The following is a 16,944-nucleotide window of genomic DNA, read 5'->3' on the forward strand; positions in this document are numbered from 1 at the left end:
GCTGAGATATATCTCTCCGGCCTTTTTTAATCTTTCAGTGGGTTGCGAGAGAGTTCTAGTAATTTCTTTTTCTGGAAACTAACAAGAGAATGAAATTACGGTTACAATTAATACAGTAGTCAATTACATTTATTCAATTTCAATATAAATTAAAGGTATCCATTTATTCATTGTTAAATGCAAGTACTCTTATATTTTTAACTTTTTGGCGTAGCTTTCTCTTAAAATTTATCACGCGCTGCATGGCAAGGGGGAATAAAAGAATTTTAAATATAATTCTGCTAAAATTAGCAATCTAAATACAAAATTCGTAACAATATGGTTATGCTATTCATTCGGATGATGCTTTGTAAGTGTGCAATTTTTTGCCTTTATGAGAATTTGAAATTTTTACCAACATATGGTTTGAGAGACGGTAAGGATGAGTAAATAATGTTGATGATTTTATTGATGGGAACAATTACGATCTCTTTAAACAAAACGTCATCACAATGTGGTTCTGAAGCCATACTGATATGTGTAAATAAAATATTTTTTCCAATTATGGCACGTGATAACTCCGTCAGGGATATTCTTCGGAGAGCTCTGTTAGCTCTTCGTTCACGATGCGGACAAAAACGCTGAACACGAGCGAGCTCAGTTTTACGTCCTCTGTGTGTTGAGAATTTATGTCTGCGAAAAAATAAAGAAATAAAAAAATCTGAAAGCTTTCAGAGTTTATATTTTCCCATTATAAATTTATACACTAAAAGCTGAGCAAGAGTTCGAACAAAGTCTCTTATTTATTACAATGGACTAAAAAGTATTAGCCCAATTAATAAGTATAAAACCCACTTAGTACATTATGTACTTATAAAGCCCACTTATTATATTATGTAAAAGTATTATGTAACTATATTAAAGTACATTATGCAAACAAATTTTTGAAATCAATAATTTTTATTGACTCCTCTCAAAGTGATATTAGTATGTCTTCTTACAAATGCTTGAATTATTTTCTATCCAAATGTGAGGAAGCAACCTCCAACGTTTGTGAAAAAGCAAAGAACTGTATCCCGTGAAGAACATCAGTAAAACAAAAAGACGAAAGTAAAAGTCAGGTGGCCTCCATCAGTCGACGAAAAAGGTGAGTTTCTGGTTGAAAGTTCAAATCAGTGAACTGAAGAATCTAGTATGAGTAAAAAATGTTAAGGATGGAGAATGTCAGATGGATATTTGTCCTTTTCTCTTGAAAATGGAGAACATCTAAGAGAGTTGATGCAGTTGTTAGAATAAGTGAGAATTGAATAGAATAAATTTCTGGCAAGTTCTTGAATATAATCTTGAATTGTATCTACTTTGATATCACGGTGGATATACGAATTTGTAATGAACCATGGCGCGTTGATAATCTGTCTGAGTGCTTTGTTTTGAAGAACTTGGATGTGCTGAAGGTTAGTTTTGGCAGCGTGGCCCCAGACAGGACTAGCATAGAGTAATGCTGGTCGAAGTATAGATTTATATAAGAGGAGTTTATTAGAAGCGGATATATGACTTTTGCCAAGAAGTGGGCGCATAGTTTCAAGCGTTAATTTTTTTCACAGTTTCCCTGAGATGTTTCTGAAAAGTCAATTCTTTATCAAGAATGACTCCTAGATATATAACTTCGTCAACCCAGTCAATTTCTTCATCAAACAGACAGAGTCGTAGCGCCCAGGGTAGTTTTCAGCGCCCAGGGACAACTGAAAATTTCGCGCCCCCTACTACTTGCCAAGGATGGAAAATATTTAATTCTAAAATGTCGTAACATCAGTTTGGCGCCCCTTGGATTCTGCGCCCGGGGACAGATGCTCCCCTCTAGTTACGACCCTGCAAACAGAAGAGGTGTTGGTGGAGTGAAATTTGTTTGGCCTTTGCGAAAAATTATTGCTTTTGATTTTTCGGTATTAACTGCAATCCTCCAAAGAATGAACCAATTTTCTAGATGATTAAGGTAATGTTGGAGAAGGAGCTGGACAACAGTAAAGGCCTTTTTACACAAGCGGAACTTTGAGTCTAAGAAATGCACGCGGAAGTTGCTAGCTTCACTAAATGGCGAAAATGTTACTTTTTTTTTTTTTTAACTGAAACTGAATATGTACACATTTAAATAAACAGCCTAACTTATAACATTATTCAAGAGTTTAAGAGTTAAATATTCCCTCATAATACGAAAAAATTGCTGTTTAAAAGCTCTCAAACGAGTCTTCAAATTCCCCTGCGTTTCTTAAGCTCAAAGTTCCGCTAGTGTAAATGGGCCTTGACAGTAGAAGCTTGGATCGAAATTGCAGTATCATCAGCGAAAAGAGCAATGGTAATTTGTGGGTCCTTGAGTGTAGCATCTGATTTCGAGAGTATTAGTACTCTTATACCCGAGAACCTCTGTGAATGAGAGTAGAGTAGAATGTAATGTAACTGCGTAAATAGCGCATCGCTGCTGTCTTATGAGTTAGTTAGAAATAAATGTTTGTGCCGTGAACTAGTCTGTTTTGGTTGCGTCATGCACTTCACTGAACCCACACCGCTAGACACAAGTTGACGACGAGGCTGTGTGAGAAGCAAATCGTTCCCGACTCGGCGCACTCGGTTACATGCGTAAGTAGTAGCAAAACCGAAACTTGGATTAGGGGATTCACCGAAAATTGCAAAAGGTAGGAAAGTTATTTGATTTTTATTTTGGAAGGATGGAGAAGTTAATTGAAGAATTAATAAAGCAAAATGAAGCTTTAATGGTCGCATTGCAAGAGAAATCGGAACATAAACAAGACAAAATTTCTGTTCCTTTTGATAAGTTCGATGAAACGGTAGAAAATTTTGATTCGTTCATAGAACGATTTGAGGCTTTTTTGGACATTCAAAATGTTCCAGAGGCAAAACGTGGGAAAGTTCTGATCTCAAGCTTGAATGCAAAATTGTATAATTTGTTGAAAAATTTACTCTCTCCGGATAATCCTTCAGATAAAAATTTTACCAAACTAAAAAAGGTTCTTAAGGATCATTTAAATCCTAAAGCTTTAATAATACCTAGTCGGCACATGTTTATTAACAGAAAACAGTATGAGGGGGAATCAATTAGTAGTTATGTCACTGAATTACGCTCGTTAGCGATTCCTTGTGAATATAAAGAGGATATGCTAAATACAATGTTAAGGGATGTTTTCGTTAGCGGTCTACGAGATCGTAATATCTTAGATCGATTATTTCAGGAAGATGATATCGATTTAGAGAATACATTAAAAATAGCCTTGGCGATGGAAAAGGCGGTTAAGGGTGCAAATGAGATTATAGGAAATTCCGTAGAACTGAAGGTACTTAAAACCAAGAAAAATGAGTTCAAACCGCGGAAACAAAACTTTGTTGCTAAGAATAATAAAGGTAAAAATTAAACTTGCTCGCGTTGCTTAGGAGCAAATCACAATAAAAACAACTGTAGATTTGCAACAAGTGAATGCCGCTTTTGTAAAAAAATTGGACATATCGAAAAGGCGTGTTATTTGTCTTGAAAAAACCGACAGGTTAAACAAAAGAAAGTTGAGGCAAATAATGCTTATGATTCGAAAAATGAGGTCCCCATCTATGGATTTAAATGAACGCACATGTTAAAAGAGGAAGAGCCAAAAAGACCGCCAATGATGGTTCAAGTTAAAATTGAAAACAAACCAGTTAGCATGAAACTTGATATTGGGGGAACAGTTCGGTAATGTCTATAAATAAATTTAGAAAAAATTTCCAATAAAAAGATTCAGCCTACAAATTTAGTTTTTAAAACTTACAGGGGTGATAAGGTGGTACCTTTAAAATATGTTCCTGTTAAAGTTCAATACCAAGGTCAAAAATTAGTTTTAAATCTATGCATGGTGAAGGAAAATTTGGACACAATCTTCGGCCGAGAATGGCTGTATAAAATCAATCTCGATTGGAATGCCATCAAACATTGAAAACTTCAAGTGAATTGAATTTAAAAAAATTGCTTGAGGAGTATAAGGAAATTTTTGACGGTAAATTAGGTGAAATTAACAATCACTAAGTAAAACTAAATTTGAAACCTAATACTCAACCAATATTTTGTAGGTCACGACCGGTACCTTTCGCATTAAAAAATAAAGTTGAATCAGAAATTGATCGGCTTGAGAAAGAAGGTATCATTGAGAGGGTTGAGACTTCAGAATGGGCAACACCAGTTGTGCCAATTGTTAAATCTGATGGTTCCATTAGGCTTTGTGCTGATTATTCTGTGACTCTGAATCCTAATTTGGAAGTGCCACAGCATCCATTAACAAAACTCGAAGAAATATTTTCATGCCTTAATGGAGGAAAATATTTTTCGAAACTTGATTTCAGTCATGCTTATCTACAAATGAAGGTGCATCCGGAGAGCCAACGGTTATTAACAATAAACACGCATAAGGGGTTGTATATTTGTAAACGCTTAATGTATGGATTAAATGCTTAATGTATGGATTAAATGCTAGACACAACATTGAGAATATTGTAAATGTAAATGTTATATAAATATGGAGAAATTACAGATTTTTGGTACTTCTTGGGGCACTCCAGCGAAACGTTTTCTCGTGGAAGAAACAGAACTACAATTTCCTCTGCAAAAATTCTGTCTTGGAGATAGGAAGCAATAAGTATAATACAATGATCGGGGAAGTTTAACTTGATAAGTTTGTATATAAGTCTCTAGTGCCATATCCTATCAAAATCTTTCGCAATATCAAGGAAAATGGCTCCGGTAGGGAACTTACAATTGAAACCTTCAGTAATATAGTTGATGACACGAAGCAGCTGGTGATTAGTACTGTGAAGATGACTGAAGCCAAACTGTTCTTCGGGAATGTAGGAGCTCTGAGGAATAATTTGATTAAGATGATATAGAATAACTTTTTCAGCTATTTTAGAAAGTTGACTGAGAAGGCTGATTGGGCTTTAGTTCTGGGGAAACGTTGAATTTTGATTTATTTTGGGAGGACGACGATGATGGCATGTTTCCATATATTAATAAAGTAAGAGAATTTGATGATAGAGTTGATTATCTTAGTAAGATAAGTGATGGCATTGATAGGAAGATCTTTAAAAGTTTTTGTAGAAATACCATCAACACGTGGAGCTTTTTTGGGTTTTACGCTAATATAATCGGCAACCAACTTAGGCGTGGCAAGGAAAGTTCAAAGGTCCTGGGATTTTTAAGAAGGTATTAACAGTATCATTAACTTTTGAGATATGATTGTTATCCTAGGGGTAGTATTGGGAGTAAACGTTTCTTCTAGTATATCTGCAAATGTGTTAGCTTTATCTTCGTCTGAATAAATCATTCCTTTGGTACCATTATGTGGCGGAATTTGTTTGAAGGATTTCTTAAATTTCTTTGCAATGTCAAAAAGAGAATTATCTTCAGTTGCGAGAGAGTTGAGGAAGTTTCGCCAAAGTTGCGTCTTGAAACTATCTAATAATAAATTAAAAGGAAAATCAAAGTTTAAAAAAATAGTAACACAATTTTCATACTATATTTATGAACATATGCTACTGTGGAAGCTGGCAACTCTGATTTGAAATGTTTGTCAATAGCGCCTGTGACGGGAACAGTGTGGTTGTCTGGAAAACGTGTTTTATGTACTACTGTCTTTGTATCTCAATGTAAGTTGTTATTTTGGTTTTGTTAATGTTTCATGTGATTACAAGTTAGATTCAGTGACATTCAGAATAAAAAAATAGGAAGTAATGTTCTTTCAGTAAGTGAAGAATTTTAGAAATATCGCGAAGAATGTATCATTAGCATTGTTTTTTTTTTTTTTTTTTTTTTTTTTTTTTTGAATAAATTGATTAATAGTATATCTTAATATGTGAGCTACCACGTAAAATTATTTGCATGCGTTTGAGCGGAATTTGTTAATTTACCATTATTTAATAGTATGTAGATTTTAAGTGATTTTTTCTTATGTACATTTAACTGAATGCTTATGCAGAGAATAAAGACTTTTTAAGCGGTATTTTCTTTCGAATATTATGTTTGACTAATTCATATGACTACTGTTTATGTGACTCCATTTTGTGCGATAAAATGCCATTCCTTTTTAATGTTTTCGAGATGCATGAAAGCGAAATTGTATAAACAAATCACATGTTCAATATATCCCAAACTTAAGCTTGGCGACCCACTTCTGCATAGCTCTTTCTTATAAATCAGTCCAAATAGATTACATTTACTAAATGAATAGGAGAAAGATTTTCTGTAGAAAATAATAAGCATTGGAGGTATAATAATAAATGTGCATCTATAAATATTAACAGTTAATTATCAGTTCAAAATTGTTCTAATACTTTTTGTTTAATTCTGTTGATCTACTGGTGAGTCACAATCAACATTTTGGGAATCACTTTGTTAGTTGAAAGGTATTTATTGATAAAAAATTAAGTTGTTTTGTTCCATGAAGGTTAATGCTGCATTTCTTTGTTCATGGACTGTGTTAATTTTTCTTTCTTTGTAATTGCAAAAAATTTCCATTATTATATTTTGACGGAAATAACCATTTCCGAATCCATTCGGACAATTTTTTGCGTGATGGCTGTACGTATGCATAGAATAAAGTACTCCTTTTTGCAAAAATATATTTACAGGTGCCTCTTGGTGATTTTGACGGTATGTGGACACCGAGTTTGGGGCCTCACAAAGCCAAAATAGCAAGTCAAAAAAAATTTCACAAACTCGTTACCCATGTACACATCGACCTGTTTTCACTTAAAAAAACATCAGAGAATTGCAAAAACTGGGCCTTGCACACTCCCATGACTTTTTCCATGTACACATCAATCTGTTTTCACTTAAAAAATTGAAGAAGCACCTAATTCTACACTAGAGCCAAACAAAAAATATATAATCTCAATAAACTACATTTTAAATCAAATAGTAAAAAAAAAAAAAAAAAAAGGGAATTCATCTTATGCCAACTAAGCACTACATAAAGAAAATATCCACTTACCTTATTTAGAAATTTCCATGTGAACTTTCCTCAAACTGTGTTCATTTTTTAATGGAACACTTTATGTTGTGAGTATTTGAACCTTTCTTGCGACAAAACCATTCAAAGCCATCTGAATGATCTTTATGTGTGACCATACGCATTCCCTTCATACAAACAGGACACTTATAATTCCGTTGAATTATGTCCAACAAAGTTTCCTTTCTTCTGTCCTCAACCACGACACTTTTCGCTGTCTGATTCTATACCACCAAACACCTACTTTACCACCGGCAGCCATTTTACAACGCACAGTATACAATGCCAGACGTACTTCCTAACATCCAGCAAATTATTTTCCCATCAGTCAAATTCACCACAATCATGCAACCAATCATAATAATCATATAATCTACTGAACACACACACATACATATGCGTATCTTTACGTATGCATAAACACACATACATATGCATATGCGGAAAGTATATCCTTTCATATTTTTAATTCTAGCTTTTTAGTGCTAAGTTTGGAAAATTAAAAAAATATTCATGTGATTTTTCCCTTCCTAAATGCATTCAGAAAACAAGCTTAAAATTTTAAAATGAAATTCGTCCACATAGTGATTTTCATCTTACCAATAATGATAAACCCATTCAAACTATCTTCAGAGATAAAGCTGAACCTTTCTCTTCTAACTGTTGAACTTTATGGAAGCCTAATATAGAAATTGATAAATCACAAAAAAGAAAATACAAACTGACATTCGGTCTACAATTTAGGTAAATCAGTTGGAACATTCACATTCTGCGATTGTTTATGGATGATTTGAAGCCATGACAGTAGATGAGAGAACAATAAGAACAGGCAAGATTCAAGTTACAGAGAAGTAGAAATAAAAACATCTTATTAGTCACTGTAATGCTAACATTATTATATATTCATATCGAAATGGAGTTTTCTTTTAACGAAAAAGTATTGTGATATCTGCCAGTAGTTTATTCATGACTAATTTTTATTTGTTGTTGTCTTACTATAGCCTCATCTTTCGAAAATTAAATTACCTGCATAATTTTCGCCTTTCGATATTCGAACAATAAAATTAGGGATCGAGTAGACCTTAAGGTACCCCTTGTATTATGGCGAAGTTGTTGTTTGATTTATCACCAAGTTGTTGTTTCATTTATGGAATCCTGAGTAGTTGAATGTTATGAAAACCCTATTGTGATGTAATCGGGTGCATGATTCTGGGAAATTTTGAATCATAGGATGTTTTGTAAGCGTTTTTGTGGTGTGTGTTGGTTTGATTACTTAGGCGGTAGAATGGCCGAATGTAGTAAGATTAATTTGAAGTTTCTGTACGATTTGGAGCGAAAGGGGAAAAGAGCTTTAATTAACTGGTGTATAAATGAAGGTTTACTTAGTAACTATTATAAGTGTCCTGTATGTAGGAAGGATATGCATCTAGTAGAACATAAAAACCATTTAGATGGATTTGAATGGGTTTGTAGGAAGAAAGGTTCATATAGTCACTATGAGAAGCGTTCGATCAGAAAGAGTATGTGGTTTGAAAAAAGTCATTTGAGTATGATTGATGTTTTGATTTTTATGTGGCTCTGGGTGTACGAAGCGAACTCGAAAATCATGGTAAGTGAATATTTGCTTTTGGTAGTGCTTAAATGTATAACATGTTTTTCCTCTTTTATGTTTTATTTTTTGGTTTAAAATGTATTTTATTGAGATTACGCATTTTTTGTTTGCCTATTTTGTAGAATTTGGTGCTCCTTTGACTTTTTAAGTGAAAATATATCGATGTGTACATGGACAAAGTAAACGGAGTGCGCATGCAAGTTTGAGCAATTTGGGGATTTTTTTTTAAAGTGAAAATAGGTCGACGTGTACATGGATAAAGTTAAAAGAGTGCGCAATGCTATTTTTGTACAATTCGGGGATTTTTTTTTAAGTGAAAATAGGTCGACCGTGTACATGGATAAAGTCAAAGGTGTGCACAATGCCATTTTTGTGCAATCCGGGGATTTTTTTTAAGTGAAAATAAGTCGATGTCTACATGGATACCGAATTTGTACAATTGTTTGTTTTGTTATTTTGGCTTTGTGTAGCGGCGCAAAAATCGCCGCTTCGCAAGCCAAAATAACGAGTCAAAGAATTGCACAAAATCGGTATCCATGTACCGCCAAAAATCGCCAAGTTTCACCAATGGGTACCCTAAACTATACTTTTACCAAAATTAGTAAAATAAGAGGAGAAATATGTGATGAAATAAGGTATATATATATATATGTAAGACATAAAGTAAGAAATTTAGAACTGATGTTTCATAAAGACAAAAATTTTTTAAATTCATAATAAATTTCAATTAATCTTATAAATGCAACAAAGAATTTAATAAACATAAAAACCAAAACTTTTAAACAACAATACCCCAATTGTTTTTAAAAAAAACTGTTTTGTAAATACAGGACTTAAAAGAGAAGGGCTAGCTCATAGAGCTTTTCCCCCTGAAGCAGAAAGTGAGAAGTGATGACGTAGTCATGATGACACTCAGTGCGCAGATGCAATTCACAGCTTGAACATTAGCGATTTTGAACCAGCGTTTGAAATGAGCTGTGTGTGAAAGATAGCTATAATTTGGAAGAGACAATGTAACTGCTTTATGCATTTTAGACTAAACTATTAAAAAATTTAATAATACTTACTCAATTTTAAAATAATAGATAAAATGTGCTACTCTTTTAACATAAAGTTCTGTGGTTTTTTTTCAATTTTTATTTGCAGGTTTTTTATTTAATGAATGTTTATTTCTAATCATTTCTTTATCTGCATGTGAACTGAGAGAATTTTTATACTGCTTCTAAGGTAACTATAATAGCAGCTATTTAAATTTACTCAAAAAACAATTTTACATTGACAGTTTTAAACATATATGGCAACATTTCTGCTAACCTACGTTTGATTTTTTGCCTAATTGTAAATTTTACATTGTTATAATTCTCTTCCGATTCAATATAATAATAGATATTTTTAAAATAATTTTGTAATTTATACTTATATCTATATAACAATTAAATAAATGTATATAAGATTGTTACCTTAATTTTGACAAAATAGCTTTACTCAGAGTATCTAATACAGTACTTTTAATTTTTCAAAAGTATGAGTAAAGGAAGCAGGTCTTTTTATGCCAATTACTTTGATGTTTTATACTATTATATTTTATCTAGAATGCTAATCTAGCACAAAATCTAATCAATAATTAGTTACAAGGGATACAATAAGAATAACTTTAACAAGTACTTAACAAAATTAGTTTGTTAAATACTTGTTATTCTTGTTGGTACTATTCATAATACCAGAGATATTATCGATTAACTCATAGAAGTCAGATGCTTTTTGATTTCCTGTGGGGTGGAGTATACCTTTTGCGGTACTTTTTGAAAATAATGTTTTCTCTGGAGCGACTTTTTGTCTCTCATTTCCCTTGACCATTAAATAATTCGGTTTTAGTTTGTGACATAATTTGATTTCTTCTCAATCTCTATTTAAAACCTCTTTAATAATAACAAAATTTAAAACAGTTCCATCTTTCTAAAACAAATCCTTTATCTAAAACGTGGTTTCTCAGTAATTTGAGGCAGAGTGCGAAATGAGACCTCTGATTAAAACAAACTGCACGTTTTCAAAAGAACAGAACTTGGTAAAGTTTAGAGTGATAGCAGAGTTTTCAATCTATATGCATTTTATCGAAACTGAGAACGCATATTTTTTCTACGGAATACGAATATTCGCCTCTTTCCTTCTTTAGAGTAAGAACATCACTTTGAATTCTTGGACTACACTAAAATTTAGTGCACCATTTCTTTAATTTACCAATACTAGATAAAGATATTCCAGTTTTTTTCTTAATTTTTTTTCTTTCTGAAAATCATAGCTTTAAGATGACAGAGCTCTTATGGCAATGCAACGTGAAATATCTTCACTAGTCCACCTGATTTTTTCCTTCTTTTTCAGTAATACATTAATCTGCGTCTTTATAAAAATAGGCTTTAGACATTTTTTCAAATTCTCCGATTTGTTCCTACCCCCCCCCCCCCAATTTCAATATTTGAGATTTTAATTTCTGATACTAATTTCTGTCTAGATGTCGTCCACCTTCTTTGCCACTGAACAAACATTCTAAAATTTTTCTTTTCTCTATTTTTCAATACTTTAATACAATTTTCTAAGGATATTATGTGGTTCTTCAAATTATCAATGCATTCTTGTTTATCCTTAAACTTAGGGCATTCTGGAATATCTATATTTGTGAGTTTTATTTCAAAATCATTAAAATTTGATTTACTATTGTCATCATCAATTTCGATTTATTATTGTCATCATAATTTACTTTCTACACAGCATTCCATTTCAACAGTTTCTTTTTGTGACTATCCAAACAAGCGATTTTTCATATCATCTTCATAAACACTGCATAGAAAATGTTCGCTGCAGATTTTTCTGCTCTTCACATTAATAGAATCTTGTCTTTGACATTTGTGTATCCATTCTTTCGTCAAAAGCAAAACCTCATTTGGATCCTTTGGTCCCATGAAATAAAATTTCTCATCCTTTCGTACTTCTGTAAGTGCTACGGCAAGTTAATACAGCGCAAAAAGCCATATTACCTAAATGGTACTTTACAATATAGAATTTAAAATAAAAACTGACTAAAATTACATATATATAAATTATTTTAAATATATACATTATTAGAAAACAGATATATATATGATTAAAATTAATTTGGGATATGTAACCTCTAGAAAATCGTCTCGCAGCTGAATGAAACTACAGTTTTAAACGCGGGAAATCAGAACAGGTGGCATCACAGTAACGTCAGATTACTGCCTGTTAATTTTCTCCATTAGGCTCGCGTCGGCGAGGAGTCGAACAAAGAAATGAGCTAGCCCTTTCTATTTATCCCTGTTGTAAATATGTATATATGGTGTGTGTTTGTAACTCTATCTATATATACAACTTTTTTTTTGTAAAAAAATTGAAGTACCGTGAAGGACGTGGCTGTTTTTTGATGAAATTGAATATGTGTCTAGCTTATACATAGATTAAAATGATTAAAAAAATCTTAGTACCTGTTCACGGCTCACAATCACCCATTAGTATTCAAATTAGTAGTTGGTCGAACTGCCCCTGGCGGCAATGCATGTTAAAATTCGTCGAGGCAAGGAGTGGTAGAGGTTCGTAATGTCTTGTGACACATACTGTCAAGCATTCATCAGTTGTCGCTCCAGATCTGTGATATTTTGTGGTGCCTGAATCTGATGGCCTACTATGCCTCAGACATGCTCGACTGGTGAAAAGTCTGGTGACCTTGCTAGCCAAGGAAGAGTATCAACCGCTCGGAGACAATCCAGAGATATACGAGCGGTATGTGGCCTGGCATTATTTTGTTGGAAAATAGTCCCAGGCTGACGTGCCATGAAGGGTAATGCAACAGGCCGCAGGATGGTATCAACATTTCGTTGAGCTATTAAAGATGTACGGAGGATGACTAAAGATGACTTGCTGTTATAAGAAGTAGTGCCCCACACTGTCACACCAGGGGTTATAGCTGTATGCCTTTGTAAAACAAAGGCTGATTCGAGGCTGGCCTCGTCCTCTTCAGACACGAACGCGGTGGTCATCTGTTTCTCGTGATGAAGTGAAGCGAGATTCATTGCTGAACACTATACGATGGCAGTATGATGGCAGCCATGATGATCAGCTGCCATACCACTCCAGATGACTCTGCCGATGTTGTGGGGTCAAAGGCAAACATCTTAGAGGCCTCTGTGAGCATAACCCAGCCTCAGACAAGTGCCGTGAAATGGTGGACGGTACCACGGGAGGTACAGACGTGGATGTAGTGCGTTGAATAGTAGATAATGATACCGTTGGGGCGGTTCGGGCCTGGAGAACAATCATCCTATCTTGCCTTGCATTTGTGGTCCTTGGCAATTCCAGAGCCTTCATTTCGTGCATAATTTCCAAGTAGCAACCATTGCTGCCAACATCTTTGCACAGCAGTGTCTGTATGCTGCAGGTGGCAACCTATTGCTCGGTACGACCTCCTAGCTTCACACAACCCTACAATGCGACCATGTTCAAAGTCATTTAGTTGTCTGTAAGGTATTTGATATTGTCATAATGGCGTCTTTATTTGCTTCTTTAGAGAATTACAAAGCCAGAAACAAAAAAAGATAAATTTTCCGCCTCTATTACTGGTTTTATACTTTGCGAATTGTGCACTAGAAATGTGCGCTATGATTGCAATTCCTTTCATTTGCCTTGAAACTTTGATCATTTGCATGTTTGATCAAGATGTTTTTGCATGCCAAATTTTGTTACAATTGCAAAAGTTCTTCTTGGTGCTTCGATTGCAAAAGAGTGTATGTAGTGTGTGTATATTTCTGTCTCGCTTTCACTATATATAGATACACGTACACTAAACAAATCTAACCTTTTTTTATTATTATAGACAATCGTTATGACCACAAGTAATGAAATTACACTGGATCACATTAAGTCATTCTTTTCCTTGGATGATAAACTTGAAGAATTATATGTAGCTCCTACTGCTACAGGTGGTGTAGGCATTGATAATATTGATAAATTTCCACCTCCACTTCCTCCTTCAAAATGGTAAGTAGCCTTTTAAAGAACACTCATGCATATTTTGTAATGTAAAATGAGTAAATCTGCTTTATTATGGTATTGCTTCTAAATAATTTGTCTTAGAGTAAACTTCGTAATATCAACTTTTTCTGAGTTTTTCTTCCTGTACAAGACATGCTAGTTGCAAACACTGGTGTTTGTCCTGGTATGATTTTTAGCAGCAAAATATTTTGTGTATATGAAATTTTTATAGGGATATTTACTGCAGCATAAAAATAGAAAAGGGGGGCATACTGTGACTTAATGGATAAAACTGTTGACTTCTGCTAGTTCATCACAGTTTCAGATGAGTACATTGACTACTATACACCACAAACTGAAACTTTTTTCATTTTTGTAATTTTCCTGTTGTGGAACATGACTGTGAGTCGTTTTTTCTAAGAAAGTCCTCTATAAAGCCGTTCTGAGACAGCCCTCACATAATATGCCATAATCTGTTAAACAACAATAGCAGAAATACATTTTCTCATTGAGGGAGCTATTTTAAAATAAAAGTTTGCAGTTTCTTCTCTGTTATAAACTTCTATATAATATACCTAGTTCAGGCAGATATTTGTATGGGAATTGTTTTCAATGTTATACAAATTGTTTGCTATAATTCATACTTATGTATTTTCCTGTTGACTGTGAAAGTTTATGAAGATTCCACTAAAACTGTGCTAATAATTCCTTTGGAAGTTTTAATGACCAGATTACTCATTAATTGGTTAAATAATCACAAATTGCTCTTTATTTAATTAGATACTGTGTAGATACATACATGCAACATATATTCATGTCATACACATATAAAACTGTCTAAGTTTATCATATATATATGTATAAAACTTTCATATGTATATAAAATATATATAGCTAATTAAATAAAGAGCAATCTGTGATGTATATATGATATATACAGTCAAAAGTCTTTAATCCGGACTCGTCGGGACTTCGGCGATTCCGTATTGTAGATCATCAGATCTGGTAAGATGGCATGCAGAAATTATAAAATTAAAAATATGAAACCATAATTTATGAAATGAAGAGCAATTATGATCTAAAGGCTATCAAAATTTTCCAAAAAAAAAGCTTTATATTTATTTGTTTACTTTATTAAACATTTCTTTCAGCGCGTGCATACGTAAAGCATATATTACGCATAGTCGAAATTAGAAAATTGCAACCAGAAAACTATTTGATTTGTATTCGTGATGTTTATAATGACGAGGAATTTGATTTAAATCATATCAAAGACTGAGTACATCGAGATGAAATACTACATTATAAGCCGAATAAAATAAAAACATCTGCCCTGAAGATAAGGATAGTGCTGACAGATCAACTTCCAGTTCATTGTGCGCCGCGACGTCCCCCCCCCCCCTGCGCAGAGCAGCGAGAAATTGATAAACAGATTTTGGAATGGTTAGAGAAACAATGGAGCCTTTATCCATTTTTTGCAGCAATTCCACTTTTTGTTTGATCGACATCGAAACATGCTTTCTGTTTGTAGATCCAGGATCGGAAATTCTATTTGACATAATCGAAAGTTCCAACTTACTTTTATAAAATTACTCTAAGAGTCTGCAAAAAATAATAAGCTGGTTCCAATTCGAAGATTAAGGAACAACGCACTCTGCAACATTAACTGAAATAGATAATTTTAGCTTAGCTTGTACCGTCCGTTGCGTTTAGTGCATAACGGACGGTATAAGCTAAGCTAAAATTATGCGCATGCATAAAGGCATTACGCTGAAGCATGCGCAGAAAGTTTGTATCTTTGAGGTCTGGATTATGGGTGTACGGATTAACGACTTTTGACTGTATATGTTTAAAAAAGTTAAGTAAAGTTATATATATATATATGATATATATATATATAAAACATATATATATGTAGTGGGAGTTGAAGATGCTAAATAACAATTCCAACGTTTTCCACATCACAGAACATTTAATAAAGAAAATCAGAAGGTACAGATTGAATTAAATACAAGTGCCGTTTGATACAAACTGGATTCTGTATAGCTTTTGCCAGTCTTATCACATAACTGATTAGTGCCTACTCGCACTTGCTGATGTATTATACAGTCAATTTACCACCTTCGCTTGGAAAACTACAGTTCCTTATTCTACACCTTCACGTGTGTTGTGTGGGATAGAAGAAGGTCTCTGTCCATCTGTCGTACTCCCCTTTCACCTCACTCTCGCTGCTGGCGCATGGGTGAGGCCCTCTAGTGGTTGTGTCGCACTTACGGATACCACATATATCATATATATATATAAAACTTTTAAGTAGTCATATGTATATAAAACTTTCTAAGAGTTATATATATATATATGGAATATCCATTGATATATATATATATAAATTTGAGTTCAGTAATGTCCTTCGGACACTGCTGTGTATTTGCTTCACATGGCAATTCCTAATAGAAATTTCCAAGCATATGAAAACTTAAGTAACTATGAGCTCAAGTTTGGAGATTTTTTTACGAAGAATTTCAGTGAAACTAGTAGCATTATTCTGATGATTAAAAATTCATAATGAAGTAAAAATAACAGCAGAACTGTCACTTTCTTTACAAATTCAATGCTGCATCAGTCTTTTGTTGTGATATTTTGACGAATTCGACAGCCCTTTAATGTTTCAAATATGTACATCGATCTAACAGTCTCACAACTTTAAAAATAATCTATTTGCTATTCTGTAAAAAGCAGATCTTAAGTTTTGTTTATTTTTTCAAAATATAAGGGAAAAATAGAGGATAGTAGTTTATTTATAATTTCCTTACAAAACCTAATCTGACTTCTGAATCTGAAGGTCAGGCTTACATAATGTTCTTATGCAAGTTCCATTTTTTGATAAAAATTGGTGAATTATGGGTAAATGATAAATAGGGTAAAAAATTATCATGGTGTAAATTTAGGCAATTGTTAATGCCGTGTGGAATTTATTAATGTTTGTGTGACATTTAAAGAATTACTTGTTAGATCAATATTTTCTTACATGTGCTGTAAGACTTTTAACTTGAAACATTGTTAATCATAAATCAAATGCAGCTTTAAATATTGATCTGAAAATTTATATTGTCATTTTATAAAATAATTATTTATAATAGAAAATATGTTGCTTAAAAGGTCTAGGTCCAAAGTTGGATTATTTTTAATGGTTAAAATGTGTATTTTTATATAGCTGTAACAGTTATTTAAATTCAATTTTTAATGCTTCCTTTTCAAGTTTTGTGAACATTA

At 33.3% G+C, this 16,944-nt stretch overlaps 1 protein-coding gene across 2 annotated transcripts in view; it reads left to right on the forward strand.

The window, feature by feature from the left end:
• The first annotated feature begins 5,514 nt into the window (after positions 1-5,514).
• spn-E (tudor domain containing 9 protein spindle E) overlaps positions 5,515-16,944 on the forward strand; it is a 166,414-nt gene continuing 154,984 nt past the window's right edge. Inside the window, exons 1-2 of one of the 2 annotated variants that reach the window (XM_085814583.1) lie at positions 5,515-5,658; positions 13,514-13,677. In XM_085814583.1, the coding sequence (XP_085670709.1) occupies positions 13,523-13,677 (155 nt within the window). In that variant the 5' untranslated portion in view covers positions 5,515-5,658; positions 13,514-13,522. Of the gene's footprint in view, positions 5,659-5,737; positions 5,754-13,513; positions 13,678-16,944 lie in introns of those variants that run through there. The other variant, XM_085814585.1, reaches the window with a different exon arrangement.

Source organism: Stegodyphus dumicola, chromosome 4, assembly GCF_044657685.1.
Source record: "Stegodyphus dumicola isolate Sdum_Otavi_A_Nest chromosome 4, ASM4465768v1".
Lineage (NCBI taxonomy): Eukaryota > Metazoa > Arthropoda > Arachnida > Araneae > Eresidae > Stegodyphus > Stegodyphus dumicola.